This window comes from Anolis carolinensis, chromosome 4, assembly GCF_035594765.1.
Source record: "Anolis carolinensis isolate JA03-04 chromosome 4, rAnoCar3.1.pri, whole genome shotgun sequence".
Classification (NCBI taxonomy): Eukaryota; Metazoa; Chordata; class Lepidosauria; order Squamata; family Dactyloidae; genus Anolis; species Anolis carolinensis.
Window position 1 is genome coordinate 52,199,759 of NC_085844.1, and position 13,270 is coordinate 52,213,028.

The 13,270-nt window shown below is 39.3% G+C and overlaps 2 protein-coding genes across 9 annotated transcripts in view; one reads left to right on the forward strand and one right to left on the reverse strand.

Annotated features, from left to right (window-relative positions):
- Positions 1 to 5,570, forward strand: part of trappc8 (trafficking protein particle complex subunit 8) — a 79,364-nt gene extending 73,794 nt beyond the window's left edge. For 7 of the 8 annotated variants that reach the window (XM_008114909.3, XM_008114910.3, XM_016995139.2 and 4 more), the window contains 2 exons: positions 2,908 to 2,997; positions 4,596 to 5,570. In XM_008114909.3, coding sequence (XP_008113116.1) covers positions 2,908 to 2,997; positions 4,596 to 4,830 — 325 coding nt within the window. In that variant the 3' untranslated portion in view covers positions 4,831 to 5,570. Of the gene's footprint in view, positions 1 to 2,907; positions 2,998 to 3,626; positions 3,706 to 4,595 lie in introns of all 8 variants that reach the window. The other variant, XM_062980417.1, reaches the window with a different exon arrangement.
- An 85-nt stretch (positions 5,571 to 5,655) lies between these two features.
- On the reverse strand, positions 5,656 to 9,279 carry LOC134298885 (cation channel sperm-associated auxiliary subunit delta-like). The gene has a single exon (XM_062980418.1). It carries the CDS (start codon positions 8,793 to 8,795, stop codon positions 6,408 to 6,410), a length of 2,388 nt encoding a protein of 795 aa, XP_062836488.1. The 5' UTR covers positions 8,796 to 9,279; the 3' UTR covers positions 5,656 to 6,407.
- Positions 9,280 to 13,270: the final 3,991 nt, after the last annotated feature.

Sequence of the window (13,270 nt, forward strand, 5' to 3'; positions counted from 1 at the left end):
CAACTCACTTCTCCTCCCTTCGAACCGCTTGCCTCGACCGATCTCCGCCTGCTTTCCTGGAAGCTGGCTTTTCTAGTCGCGATCACGTCGGCGCGAAGGCCATCCGAGCTTACTGCTCTCAGGGTCGACGAACCTTATCTACGTTTTCACCATGACCGCGCTGTTCTTCGCCCGGACATTACCTTTCTCCCTAAGGTGGTGTCAGCTTTCCACCTCAACCAGGACATTGTCCTACCAGCTTTCTTCGCTAACCCCTCCTCTCCTCTCGAGCAGAAACTGCACCTTCTCGACGTTCGAAGGGCGCTTCTCTTCTACAGGGACCGTACCAAGGGCATCCGTAAGACACAAAAACTCTTTGTCGCCTATGCCCAGGACAAGTTGGGTAATCCCATCTCTTCCCAAAGACTGTCCCACTGGATCGCTCAGGCCATTGAGTTGGCCTACGAACTAGCCAAGCGACCTCCTCCTCCATCCATCCGCCCGAGGTCGACTAGGGGCCTCTCGGCCTCGACTGCCTTCCTTAGAGGTATTCCGCTTGACTCCATATGCAAAGCGGCTATCTGGTCAAACCCTCTTACGTTTGTCTCTCACTACAGACTGGACAGTAAAACCTTAAAGGACTCTGCCTTCGCAAGATCAGTACTCTCATCTTGCCTCTCCTGACTGTCAAACGTCCTTTCTCCTTATACTTACCCGCAGGTGACTCTCTATACCTCTCCTTCAAGTTTGGGCCGGTCTCTCTTTTTCCCATATCTACCTCTAGGGATCTGTTTTTCCCTGATTGTGTTGAACAGTTGCTCTGTTGCTTTGTAGTGCCTTATTTATCCTGGCGGTTATGTCAAAGGGCATGATGTTTTTCCCCTCTCCCCCCCGGGAGAGCGTTTATATGCACTATACGCAATTGCGTGTGTCTATTATGTTTATTGATAAAACTCTATGTTATGTTTCCTCTTCTACTATGCTCATGTTGCATTGCACTGGTCCTTTCGGACAAATTATTGCACTGGTCTCTTGGGACTGTTATCTCAATTTGTCCTAATAAACGTATGTTTGGACATTCACTGTTTGTCGAGTTTGCCTTGTCCCACCATCCGGGACCTAAGCGTGTCAGTCTCCATTAGTGTGCATTCACAGAGTACACGAAGAAAAAGGACAGGTTGCTCACCTGTAACCATGTTTCTTCGAGTGTACTCTGTGAATTCACACAAACCCGCCCTTCCTTCCCCTCTGGCAAACCTCTCCCTTTCTCGTTGCCTTGGCGGCGTAGGAACTGGAGAGCGCGCGCCTGGGGCTGCCTTATATGCCCCTTGGGAAGGGGGGCGTGGTTACCGCCAAAATTTGAACTTCAGCTTGGAAGAGTTTCCGTCGGAACCTGCGCAGGCGCAGCTTCTCCATTAGTGTGCATTCACAGAGTACACTCGAAGAAACATGGTTACAGGTGAGCAACCTGTCCTTATATATTTCAAAACACTGTTTTTATATTTCAAAACATTGAGTTAAATGCAGCTGCTTTGATTAAAATCAGGTGGTTTTTATGACTTCTCAAACACAACTCAGAATTGTAAATCTCCAAGTAATAATGCTCTCCAAGTTTAGGTTATTGAGAGAGTAATGGGAGCAAGTCAAATAACAAGTGTGGGTTACAATCAGTGGATTGGATTGAAATGTGAGCTTAGGTTTTGCCGCTGCTGGAGTAAAAGTGTTAGTCAGCCATTCTGTTTTCTCCTTTTCACGACAGCACCATGCTTGGTGAATAGCTCTGCGTTATTGAGGGATGATGAAAAATACCATAGGAAGTGCTGCTGGGATCTGTTATAAGAAGGGAGAGAAAGGAGATGTGTACTCTGTTGGATTCCAGTCCCTCCAGCAATGAAATAAGTCCATATATAGAGTATATGTCAATCTAGAGCACTGCTTCTGTGGGTCCTGATCCCAAATGAGATCCCCTTAGCTCAGTGCTGGGGTCCTGAACATTTTTTCTCAATGTCACTTACTGGCTGTTCAAGATATTTACATCAGGCATCCCCAAACTAAGGCCCATGGCCAGATGTGGGTCTCCAAGGTCATTTACCTGACCCCCACCTCAGTATTAGACTTAGTCTCACCCAAAGTCTGAATTGACTTGAAGGCACATAACAACAACAATCCTAATTAACTTGACTATCTCATTGGCCAGAAACAGGCCCACACTTCCCATTGAAATCCTGATAGGTTTTGGTTAAAATAGTTTTTATTTTTAAATATTGTATTGTTCTTTCATTGCTGTTGTTGGGGGGGGGGGGTTGGCACTACAAATAAGACGTGCAGTGTGCAAAGGAATTGGTTTTTTTGTTTTTTCAAATGATAATTCGGTCCCTCAACAATCTGAAGGACTGTGGACTGGCCCTCTGCTTAAAAAGTTTGAGGACCCCTGATTTACACAAATCTGTAGTGCAGGGCTTGCAGTGGACTCTGTTGAAGGTGCTTCAGCTGTACTTGATAAAAAGGAAACTCAGCCAGTTTAGCAAGGCTTGCAAATGTTGATTTCTTATCAGTAAATGTTTGATTCTTATACCTACTCTCGTACATCACATAGAAATATTTCAGGCCAAAAGGGATCCTGAGTGGAAACATTTAAGAAGCCCTGATCTAGACCATTGTCTAGTAGTGCCAGCAAATGTATAGGTGAGCTCTCCATTTCAGAATCAGGTGAAACATGACCAACCAGAATGCTGAGAGCGTATCACGTTTCATATAATCCCCACCCTAAATCCCACAGAAATGTTTTCCAGACAAGTACATGTCATTTACCGAGTGGTGAAGGATAGAATTTCATTATTTTTCAGAAAATGTTGGTAGTTTTCTCTGTGGCTCATCCAGTGTCAGATGCACCAGGACAGTATTGCTAATGAAACTGTCCTTTTACAGCCTTTGTGTAGTTCCAGTTACTCTTCTACTTTCAAATTGCTCTCAGACTGACGTTGATGTGATAATTGACTTGCGGCATAAAACAACAAGGTAATTTTTGTTGAACCTTTATGTTGATAAAGTAAATTATTATTATTCCTCTATTTAAAGTAGAAGCATTTTTGTGTTCAAATACACATGTGCCTGTTTCCACAAATCACTAATTCCTGATTAAGGTTAATTGAAACTACTTGAAAAATGTTAATAGGAAATGTTCTTTACATTTCATTGTAACAGTGAGCTTACAAAAGGGCTGCTACATAATTCATGCAGAAGGATGGACATCTTTCTGCTTGTGTGAAATGTCTTCATTAATTGATCTGAAACACATATGGGCATATTCTTGGTATATTTGTTTTCTGAGGTATATGACACATCCAGAAAGATAGTCAGTCCCTGGGTTGTGAACAAGAGCGGTTTTGTAGATTTGTTCTTAAGTTGAATTTGTATGTAACAGGTACATATTTTAAGTCTAACTCTAGGCCAAAATTGTGTTCCTTTAGCTTTGGACAGTCTAAGGAAGTATTAACACCCCTGTAATGTTTATTTTGCTGTCTGTGCCCCGTTCAGAAGATTTCGCCTCACTTTCTGTCCCTGTGGCTATTGGATTTTGAAAATTGGGGTGTTTGTGCAAACAAGGATTGGTGATTCAGTGGATACACCTTTTCCCACTCTTTCAGGAGTGAAATTTTCCTTCCTATGGGTAGATTTCCTCTCGCATCCTGTTGTCTCACCCCCATTTGTAACTAAGAGTCAGATGTAAGTTGGATGTTTGTACCTTGGAGACTGCCTGTACATTGTCTGGAATTTTAGTCTATTGTTAAAATTCATTCTAATGGCCAATAATATTGTTATAGTATGAGAGGAGTTACAGGACAAAAATGGTGCTCATTTGAGGAAATTTGTTAGAATGACATTATAAATGAAACAAGCAAACAATTTAATGTTTGTTCTGGAATTCTCTAGTTTACAGTTTTTGATTAATTTCAGTGGGAATACCTCAGAGAAATATTTATATTAGATGAAATTGAGAAAAATCAGTTCTGTTTCATTCCCGTAGCTGTGGGAGATTGTGTCCTAGATTGATTCCTGAAATCTGTCCAATAGTTCTTCAGTTACTAAAATTGATATTATTAAAAACTATCCCTAAAAACATTAGATCGCTATTCAAATAAGAAACATTGCCACCTTTGGTTCTCCTTCTCAGTCCTGTAGCAATTTTTAAAACTGCTACTACACCAAAAAAGTAGAACACAGTAGGAAATGTGGTTCCATGTAGGGATCATCTTTGCTTTATCAAAACAACTTGAGTAATTTACATGTAGGAATGTATAATCATGCAAAATTAATCGCTTGTATTATTATGATATAACATAGTAAATATTGTCTGCTCAAAACAATGAGGATTATAGAAGAATGTAATCCTCCAAGCAAATATATTGAAACAATTTTTAACATATGAAAATGAAATTTCTTGTAGGGACCATAAAATAAAGCAGTAGGCTAATCTAATTGTATTGGCTTTATTTTACTTTCATTGTGTTTTTGATTTCTTGGTATTGTTTCTTTATCTGTTTCATAGGTTTATAATCCTTTTCAGAAAAGAAGTCAAAATGTGACATGTATGTGTTGTTTTTTTATTTTTTCAGTGCAGAAATACTTGAAATTCCGGGTTCCTTTACCTGGCTTGGGAAAACACAATACAGACTTCAGGTGAAAAGCCAGGAAGTATCTAGTCTGCAGTTAAAGGCCTGTTTTGCTCGTACAGGAGTTTATAATCTTGGAACTCCAAGGGTGTTTGCCAAGCTTTCAGATCAAGTTACTTTATTTGAAACAAGCCAACAGAACTCAATGCCAGCACTGATAATCATCAACAATAACTGATTTTCTGATTTTAAAAATCAAAAAGGAATATTAATGTTGTTGATAACTGGGGTTCTTTCAGCCTGCATAGAGCCTGTTAAAAGATGTTGATAAAATGCAAACAAATTATGATTACTTGTCTACTTCTATTTCATAATGCCAAGCATATTGGACTGAAAATTGATATCTTTAAAATATTTCTTAAGTTAATATGAAATATTCATACAAATTTCAGAGCCCTCAAACCAAAATTGAAAATTCTTGAATACTTAGTCCCTATCCCAATGCAATTTTGCAGCTGTGAAAAAACTGTTGAGCATGTCTTAATATTTGTGAAGAGGAAAATTTAGGAGAAAGACATTGTCATGAGAGAGGGTTCAAGCCAACATTCTTAATTATGTTATTTTTATGAAATTCTGTAGGATATAAACAAATCCAGTTACTCATTTTCCCTTCTTTAAAGGTGAAGTTGAGGCTATCTTTTTCCTGTACTGATAGCCAGTTCTCCTTGATAACTGCATCCAGTGCTTAATATTTTAAAACTTTTGAAACCAGTTTGTATATTTTCTCATTCATCTCAGTACAGAATGCACTATTTCACAAACATGAAATGTTGTTCATTTAGACTCACTCACTTTATTATGTAACTATAACAATTTAATTAATCTGTTAAAAATACCAGTTAATTAAGCTTTTCAAGAAATGTATATTTATAACAAATGTGCTGTAAATAGAATAAAATGTGCACCGTATTTCCTGTACGGATGTTTTTCATATTTTTTTTCTCGAATCCTGGAAGAGATTAAGATAAATACTTATTAATATCTGATGGTTATTGCTGGTTTAAGTAGCATGACAATTTATTCCTCCAAGCCTTACTGAGTACAGTGCTTTTACAATCATTATCGAAGGCTGCAGTTCAGAGAAAGATACTTCTAATGAAATGGCAAGCTGAAAGAGGAGTACTGGGAGGGGGGGGGGGGACCTGTTACAGCAGCCTACTACTGCTACCAGTGAGTTAGTATGTTGCATACACAGAACTAAAAACTGGATTAAAGATGTAATGGCTCAAATGTCGACGTTCAGCTAACAATCAATATGCACAAGTCTTGTGTGTGCACATGTCTGCTTTTCTTATTTGGACCAGAACACTCTACTTTGCTGTTGTGTGTTTTGAAGCATAAGCATGTACCTGAAATAGGAACAGTTACCAGGGAACTGCACATGTCTGCCCACTAAAATAATACCAGAATGCTTACAGACAACTGTCAAAAGTTCTGGGTGAATCAGTAAGGGAGAAATTATTTAATAAAAGAGACCATAGCAGAAGAATATATTTTGATTGTTAAATGAAAGGATTGGTACTGAAAATTGGATTCATTGCCACACTTTACATATTCATGCAGTGAAATGTTTATGACTAAAACTAAATAATTTTTAAAAATCCAACACCTGTTGAGATAATGAAATCACTATTATTAAAACTAACCCTAAATAAAATAGATAGCTACTCATAAGTTTAATTCGTGTAATTATGAAACTGGAAATCTATCATCTCGGCATCAGTTTCTTTGAACTTGGGGCAACAAGATAAAGTATTAGTCCCAAATAGATTTCATCCTTGCATTTTCCTTCATTAATTTAGGAAAGTAGTATGCCATCAGGATGGAGCCAAATATCAGAACCAGAAAGCTAACCAGTGTTTTACCAACATTGATCTCAGACTTTGGGAGGGCACCATGCACATACACACTGACAGTTGTGTTTAGGTTACAGTAGCTGTAGAGAGGATCCACAACGACGATTTTGAAGACATAAATGCCACTGTACTGTGGAAATATTACTCTGTTATTCTCGTTCATGTTTAGAACTTGATACTTGGAGGCAGTGGATGGTAATGAATTATTTCCTTTGTGTGTCTTGCAACTGTGATAATTATATCTGCTCCAGGCATCAGCTGGATGGACGAAAGGATCCAATAGTATCTGAGTGGTCCAGTTCTGAGCTGCTGAGAGACAATTTGCCTCTACTTCATTCAAGAGATAATCATAATTATGCATTCCATTAATTTCGATGAGTACAAAATCAGCAGGTACATGTTCCACAAATGCATCATTTTCCCACAGCTCAAGACTTGGAATCCATGGACTGTCGTAATAGAGGAGAAGAGGACATTCCCATTCCTCATATTTATAAGGAACAGAGTGGTCCTCCTGTTTTATATTTTTTCTGCCAAGAAAAAATGGATCATATAAATTCTTATCTATTACATAAGTAAAATTTTGCATTAGGCGTGGCTTAAAGAGGTCCTTGTAGCATGCTGTTGTACTCTTAACAACTCTGATGTGTTTCTTAGGTGGACAGTCCACAGCAATAAGAGCGGTCTGTGGGTGCATGTCAACACAGAATATGCCTTTGTTGTAAACATCCACAGTGACAGTAGATACCTTGCCTGTGAGATAGTCATCATAAAAGTCTTCATGGGACATTCCCGATAACCTTTGTTCAAGCAGTTTTATATGTAAGATATATTTAGGATTTCCATCATAGGTATAGCCTTCATGCACAGTGTGTGCCCAGAAGGCCAGCACATGTGGGTTGCCCACAGTTACATAAGGATGTGCCCCAGTGCCTGGCTTGGGGACAAATGTGACGTTAAAATAAAGCTGGTCATTTATATCAATATAAAACATACGATCATGAAACACTCCATCAAGGATCTCTATTGGGCAAGGCTGCATCGGTGGCCGCAAATCCATGAGCCTAGCTTGTATATTGATGGTACATTTATGGAAGTTATAATAATCAGATACATAGCTGGGAACAGGGTATATGATGCTAAGCAACCCGATGTGTTCAAACATCATGACTTCACAAGGGTCAGCTAGCGTGGAGACGTTGTTTTCCCCAAGAAGTACCATCTGGCTGGAGACCATGTCCAAGCTTCCATAGAAAAGTCGATTCTTGGTGATGGCTGCAACTTCATAACTGGTGGCAGCCACAAAACATACACCTTCGTCATGCGTAGGGAAACTGGTGTTAGGATATTTATGTGTGGGAAGTACAGTGACGGTTTCTGTTGTCAGCCCGTTGTTGGAGGAGCTCATAAAGTGTTCATGGGTCCAAAGTATGAGAAAACCTCTTAGCCCGGGAGGAAGTATGCTTAGGATTTTGTCGTCATCGTGTAGATTTAAATCAAATGGTGTTCCCGTTTGATCAGCCACATATTCTATATCTCCATATGTGAAATAAATCAAAGTTGCGTTATCTTCAGTCCTATTAACAAGCATTCCAATTTCTGATGTGGAAGCAAAATAGTACACACGAAGTAGTGTGCCATCATAATGTGGCCTGCTTTCTATAGGCCTAAATGAATATCCACCATCTTTGGAGTAGAATATCTGCCTGGTGTTGGCCAAATCGCCTGTGTCATAGGCCAGGACCATTTTACTGATATCAGAGCAGATACGATCTTTGGGAGCAAAGCAACAATCGTAGTTTGAGAGCTCAGTAACTGGATCTTTAATTCCTTTTGCTGTTTTCCATAAATGCACGTCATGAAACAAGTAAAGATAAACTATACCATTTACCACCAACAGAAGTTTACGGGTTTGGACAAAGGCAGCAGCACTAACCAGGGCTGGTGGAGTTGTTAAGGTTGATGGGATACTTAGTGGCTGTCGGCTGCTTTCAAAATTGTCTAAACTGAAAAAAACGTTTTCCCCAAGATATAAACTTGGGGGAATCCCTGACTTAAATCTCTTTCCACATGAGTGTTGTATTAAGATTGGATCTCTGTAGACATAACGAAGGTGCTCACCACCTGGAGGTGGTCTTCCTACATTTAGCAAATTAAAAGAATCAGCTGAATGAACTATCCTCTCAGTGTTGCAGGGCCAGGCACCGACCTCCACATTGACTGGGAGCAGCCAGAGGTTCACAAATATGGCCAAGTAGGTACCAGACCTCCACAAGAACATGATCATCTTTTCCCTCTTCTTGGTTTCATCAATTATAGCCTGTGGTATCAGAGCTCGTCTTAAAGAAGTCAGTTATACCAGGTTCTGTTAGGCCCTGCCAGTCAACAGTCCTGGTTCCGAGAGGCAGTTGGCCAACTCGGGGGATGGGTGACAGAAAAGGGTAATTTCCTGCTCACATTCTGCTTCAGAAAAGGCCTCTCCTTGGTGTAAATATGGGCAAGAGAGAATATGAAGGAATGTCCTGGAGGACATTAGGAGGTTATTTTAATATTCCATAAATTTTATTTGACCTCTAAGAAACCCAAACATAGTAATAATGTTCTCCACATCCCCTACAAGTAATTTAGGGACATTTTTGTGAAAAATTGCTGCTCTGTTTCGGAACTGGATTCTAGGGTTCATTTTGGACTACTAAATATTTTGCGGTGGGTGGTCTAGTAATTTAAGACTCTTCTGAATCATATTATCTCATTGGGCTCCACCGTACAATAGTCTTAGTCTTCAGGTTTGCCTGATCATTTCAGGATAAGCTCAGCCTATTCAATTCTGAGGTAGAATTTCTACCAGTTGCTTTACTTGGCTAACTTTTGAGACTCAATGTCAGTTTTTAAATTTGCTTTTACTGTTTTTGATCCCAGACTTGGAAAACCAGACAGATACTATATATTCAATTTGTTTACTTCTCTTTGTGTGTGAGTTTCCTTTCAACTACTGGTTCTGCATGCTATCTGGTTGTAATTCTGTAACAAAGACAATGAAACTTCTTTAAATTAAAAACAAAGGTATATACTTAAAATCTTCAAAGACAACCATTTTTGACACCTTTTTATATTTGTTCTGCTTTTCTTCTCTGTAGCCAGGAGACCATTGAAATACCTTAGTTAAAAATAATGTGATACTTTTTCCATTTTAAATGCTTTGCTTTTCTATAGCTTCTTGCCTTTTAAATTTTTATTTTACCTATTCTTTCTCTGTTCTTAGCAGATACACATTCTCTCTTAACATATCTTGAAATTCTGTACATGTCTGGTTAATGTTCAGTCTCACCTTGAGAATCAGGTTTCATGTGCTGTACTCTTAAGATCTGCCAGACAGTTCTATCATGTCTTATATTACCCTGGTTGTAGTAACTGTGTTGCTGCTTGTGTGCAGAATTATCAGCAGTTGACCTGGACAGACTCCTTGCTTCGTTTTTCCTAGAAGAGTGTCATCTTATAGGTCTAGGTGCCTTAGTCACTGTATTATGTTGTATGGAGTCCATGGTGGCGCAGCGGGTTAAACTGCTGACTGCTGAGCTTTCTCACCAAAAGGTTGGCGGTTCAAATCTGGGGAGCAGAATGAGCTCCTGCTGTTAGTCCCAGCTTCTGCCAACCTAGCAGTTTGAAAAAATGCAAATGTGAGTAGATCAATAGGTACCGCTTCTGTGGAAGGTAACGGAGCTCCATGCCGTCATGCTGGCCACATGACCTTGGAGGTGTCTCCAGACAACTCCGGCTCTTCGGCTTAGAAATGGGGATGAGCACCAACTCCCAGAGTCGGAACGACTAGACTTAATGTCAGGGGAAACCTTTACCTTTACTTTAAAAAAATGTTATGTCATCATTAGCAGACTTCCCACACGAACACTGAAATTTCACAAAGTATTTGGACAAATATATACCACTTCCCATCTAAAGGAAAAATACCAATTTTGAGTGATGCTATGTGCACGGAAAGGAGTGGAGTCGATTTCTGCTTGACTTTGAAACCCCCCTTTTTATAAACAACAGACACAACCACTGGGAGCAGTCTTGTCTCATTTGATGGGCCTTGTGGGAGTCCATCTCTGAAGTATGTAGAAATGGAGGAAAACTTCCATGTGATGAGAACTTATACCTCAAGCTCTTAAAAGTCACAGAAACAATCCCTAATGGGCAGGTATTACTTCTAAATGCCCAAGAATCATATCAAGTTGTGAAAGTCCAGCACCAGACGTGAAAAAGGCCCTAGAAGGAAGTTTCTGGATGGTGGTGAACTGTATACTGGTGGTTCCTTCTTCCCTCAACCAGCAAAGTGAAAGCTACCATAGTTGGAATGTATATTTCTAGATTAGAGTTGCATGATCAAGTGGCCAAGAAAGGGAGGAGAAACCACGCGGTCTGCCACACTTCAGGTCTGCTCTAGAAACGAGTCTGCCAGGAGCATGGAGAAATAGTGGCAGAAGACCAATGGAAGGAGATGAGCTGCTCTGGGGCGGCTGCTCCCCTCCTATTGACAAGTGACCGATGGCACAATTGTAATCTGGATGGACCAAGTTACAAAGCCCTCTGCTTTGGTCACCAAGGGGAGGAGAAATACCCTTTGAGTAAGGATATCATGAAGCCTGTTGTCCAAAATTCATATCAAGGTTTCTGTGCCAATTGTATATCTGCTGTGCAAAATAGATGTGGCATATTTGAAAGCTAGCTATGTCCTAAATTGAAAATGATAGGAATCTGCATGGCTAAGGCATTAAAGGGAAGGGAAAATCTCACAGTGTATGCGGCAGCAGGCCACCAACATAGCACTGCCTTAGGCAATAGTTATTTAGATCCCTGTACAACACAAACATTGCATCCTCTTCAGCTTCCTCATATTATACTCAGAAAACTGTTGCTAAAAACATTTTGATCTTGAAGGCAGTACTCTGTGAAAATAACTGTCTACTTGAAATATGCATTCTATTAAAACCAATAATCAGCATATTCTCATTATTATTATTAAAATAATTTGATAGTTTTACATATTCAGAACTTAAACATTCTTATACATGCCAATTTTCCATAACAGATTTGTAATACAGAAATACATATCCCTTAACTCCTATAAAATGTTCATGCTTTAGTTCTTTTACATACTTGTTATTTACCTCTATCTGCCTTTTTCTTACACTTCATCTAGTGCTGACCCTTCCCACCAGACCAGCCAATTACAATACTTATTTCCAAAATTCCATTGTTTCTTTTTTACCTTTTCTTTTAAAGATGGCACTCTGAAAGGTCATAAGATATTTACTAAAAAATAATAATATGTAGTAGTCCTCCACATTTGCTGATTAAACCTTTGTGGATATAATTAATCATGGACTCTATTTTTTATGGTCCCTCTAGGAATTATTAGGTCCTCTCATGCAACTCTATAGTCAACTTCCAATTTCAAGCAGATGTAGAATGGTGCTGGAGGATCCAGAGATTCCTAGAGAGATAGTTTCTCAAGTAAAAAAAATAGTGTTTCTTATTTACTTTTCTCAAATGTATTCAGGAGAAGGATAAGAAACTGCATGAAAAACTTGGGACTACATTATCTGAGTACATCCAATCCTCATACTGCTGGAAAAATTGAAACAGCAGCTTTCTCCCTCAGTGCCTTACAAGCATTCCACTTGTATTCAATGAATAACTTATGCTCCGCTAAAAAGATGCATCACTGATCCTATCAAACTGTGAGGTTGTGGCCAACAGGAGATACATAATTAGGATACAATGGAATATCTCTATATAATAGCAACTTATTTTTTGACACTGATAACTGATTTAATAGTCTGTTAGATAGGTTTGAAACCTCTCCCATTTTGTTAAGCTTGCCTGACAAACCTGGTCCGATGGCTGGCTTAAATTGTTCTTTTTGTTTCTGCAAACATATTTGGGTTTATATGATGTTCAAACAGTCAAAAAGACAAAAATAGATCCAGATGCATGGTCGAGTAGAAGCAATTTCTCATATTAACTTTTGGATATATAATGACCTCATCAGAAGTGAACAATGTCTATGAATGTTTTCTGTAAGAAAAAAGAAGGCAAGCCTGGTAGACATGGAGTGGGAGGGTGCATCTACACTGTAGAATTAATTTAGATTTACACCACTTTTAGGAGCCACAGCTGAATGCTCTGGAATCCTGGGATTTGTAGTTTGGTGAGGCACCTGGCAGAGAGGGCTAAAGCCCTTTTCACATTACAACTCCCAGGATTCCATAGCTTTGAGCCACAGCAGTTAAAAGTGGTGTGAAACTGCATTCATTCTACAATTTATTATTATTATTATTATTATTATTATTATTATTATTACTCCACCACAGACATCCAAAAAGCTGCAAGACCAAGAACAAGACACGAGAGTAAAGACCACTCAGAAGAAACGTACATCATACATTCTTACCATACATCAAGGGAACCACTGACAGCATAGGGATGCTGATGAAGAAACACAATCTACAAACTATTTACAGACCCACTAAGAAAATCCAACAAATGCCACATTCAGCAAAGGACAATATGGATCTTCTCACCTCTACAGGAGGCTACTGTATACCATGCAGCTGTGGACAATCTACATAGGGACCACCAAATGCAGCATTGTCCAAACACGAATCAAGGAACATGAAAGCCACTGTGGGCTAATTCAACCAGAGAAATCAGCCATAGCAGAGCACTTGATGAACCAAACTGGACACAGCATATCTGATA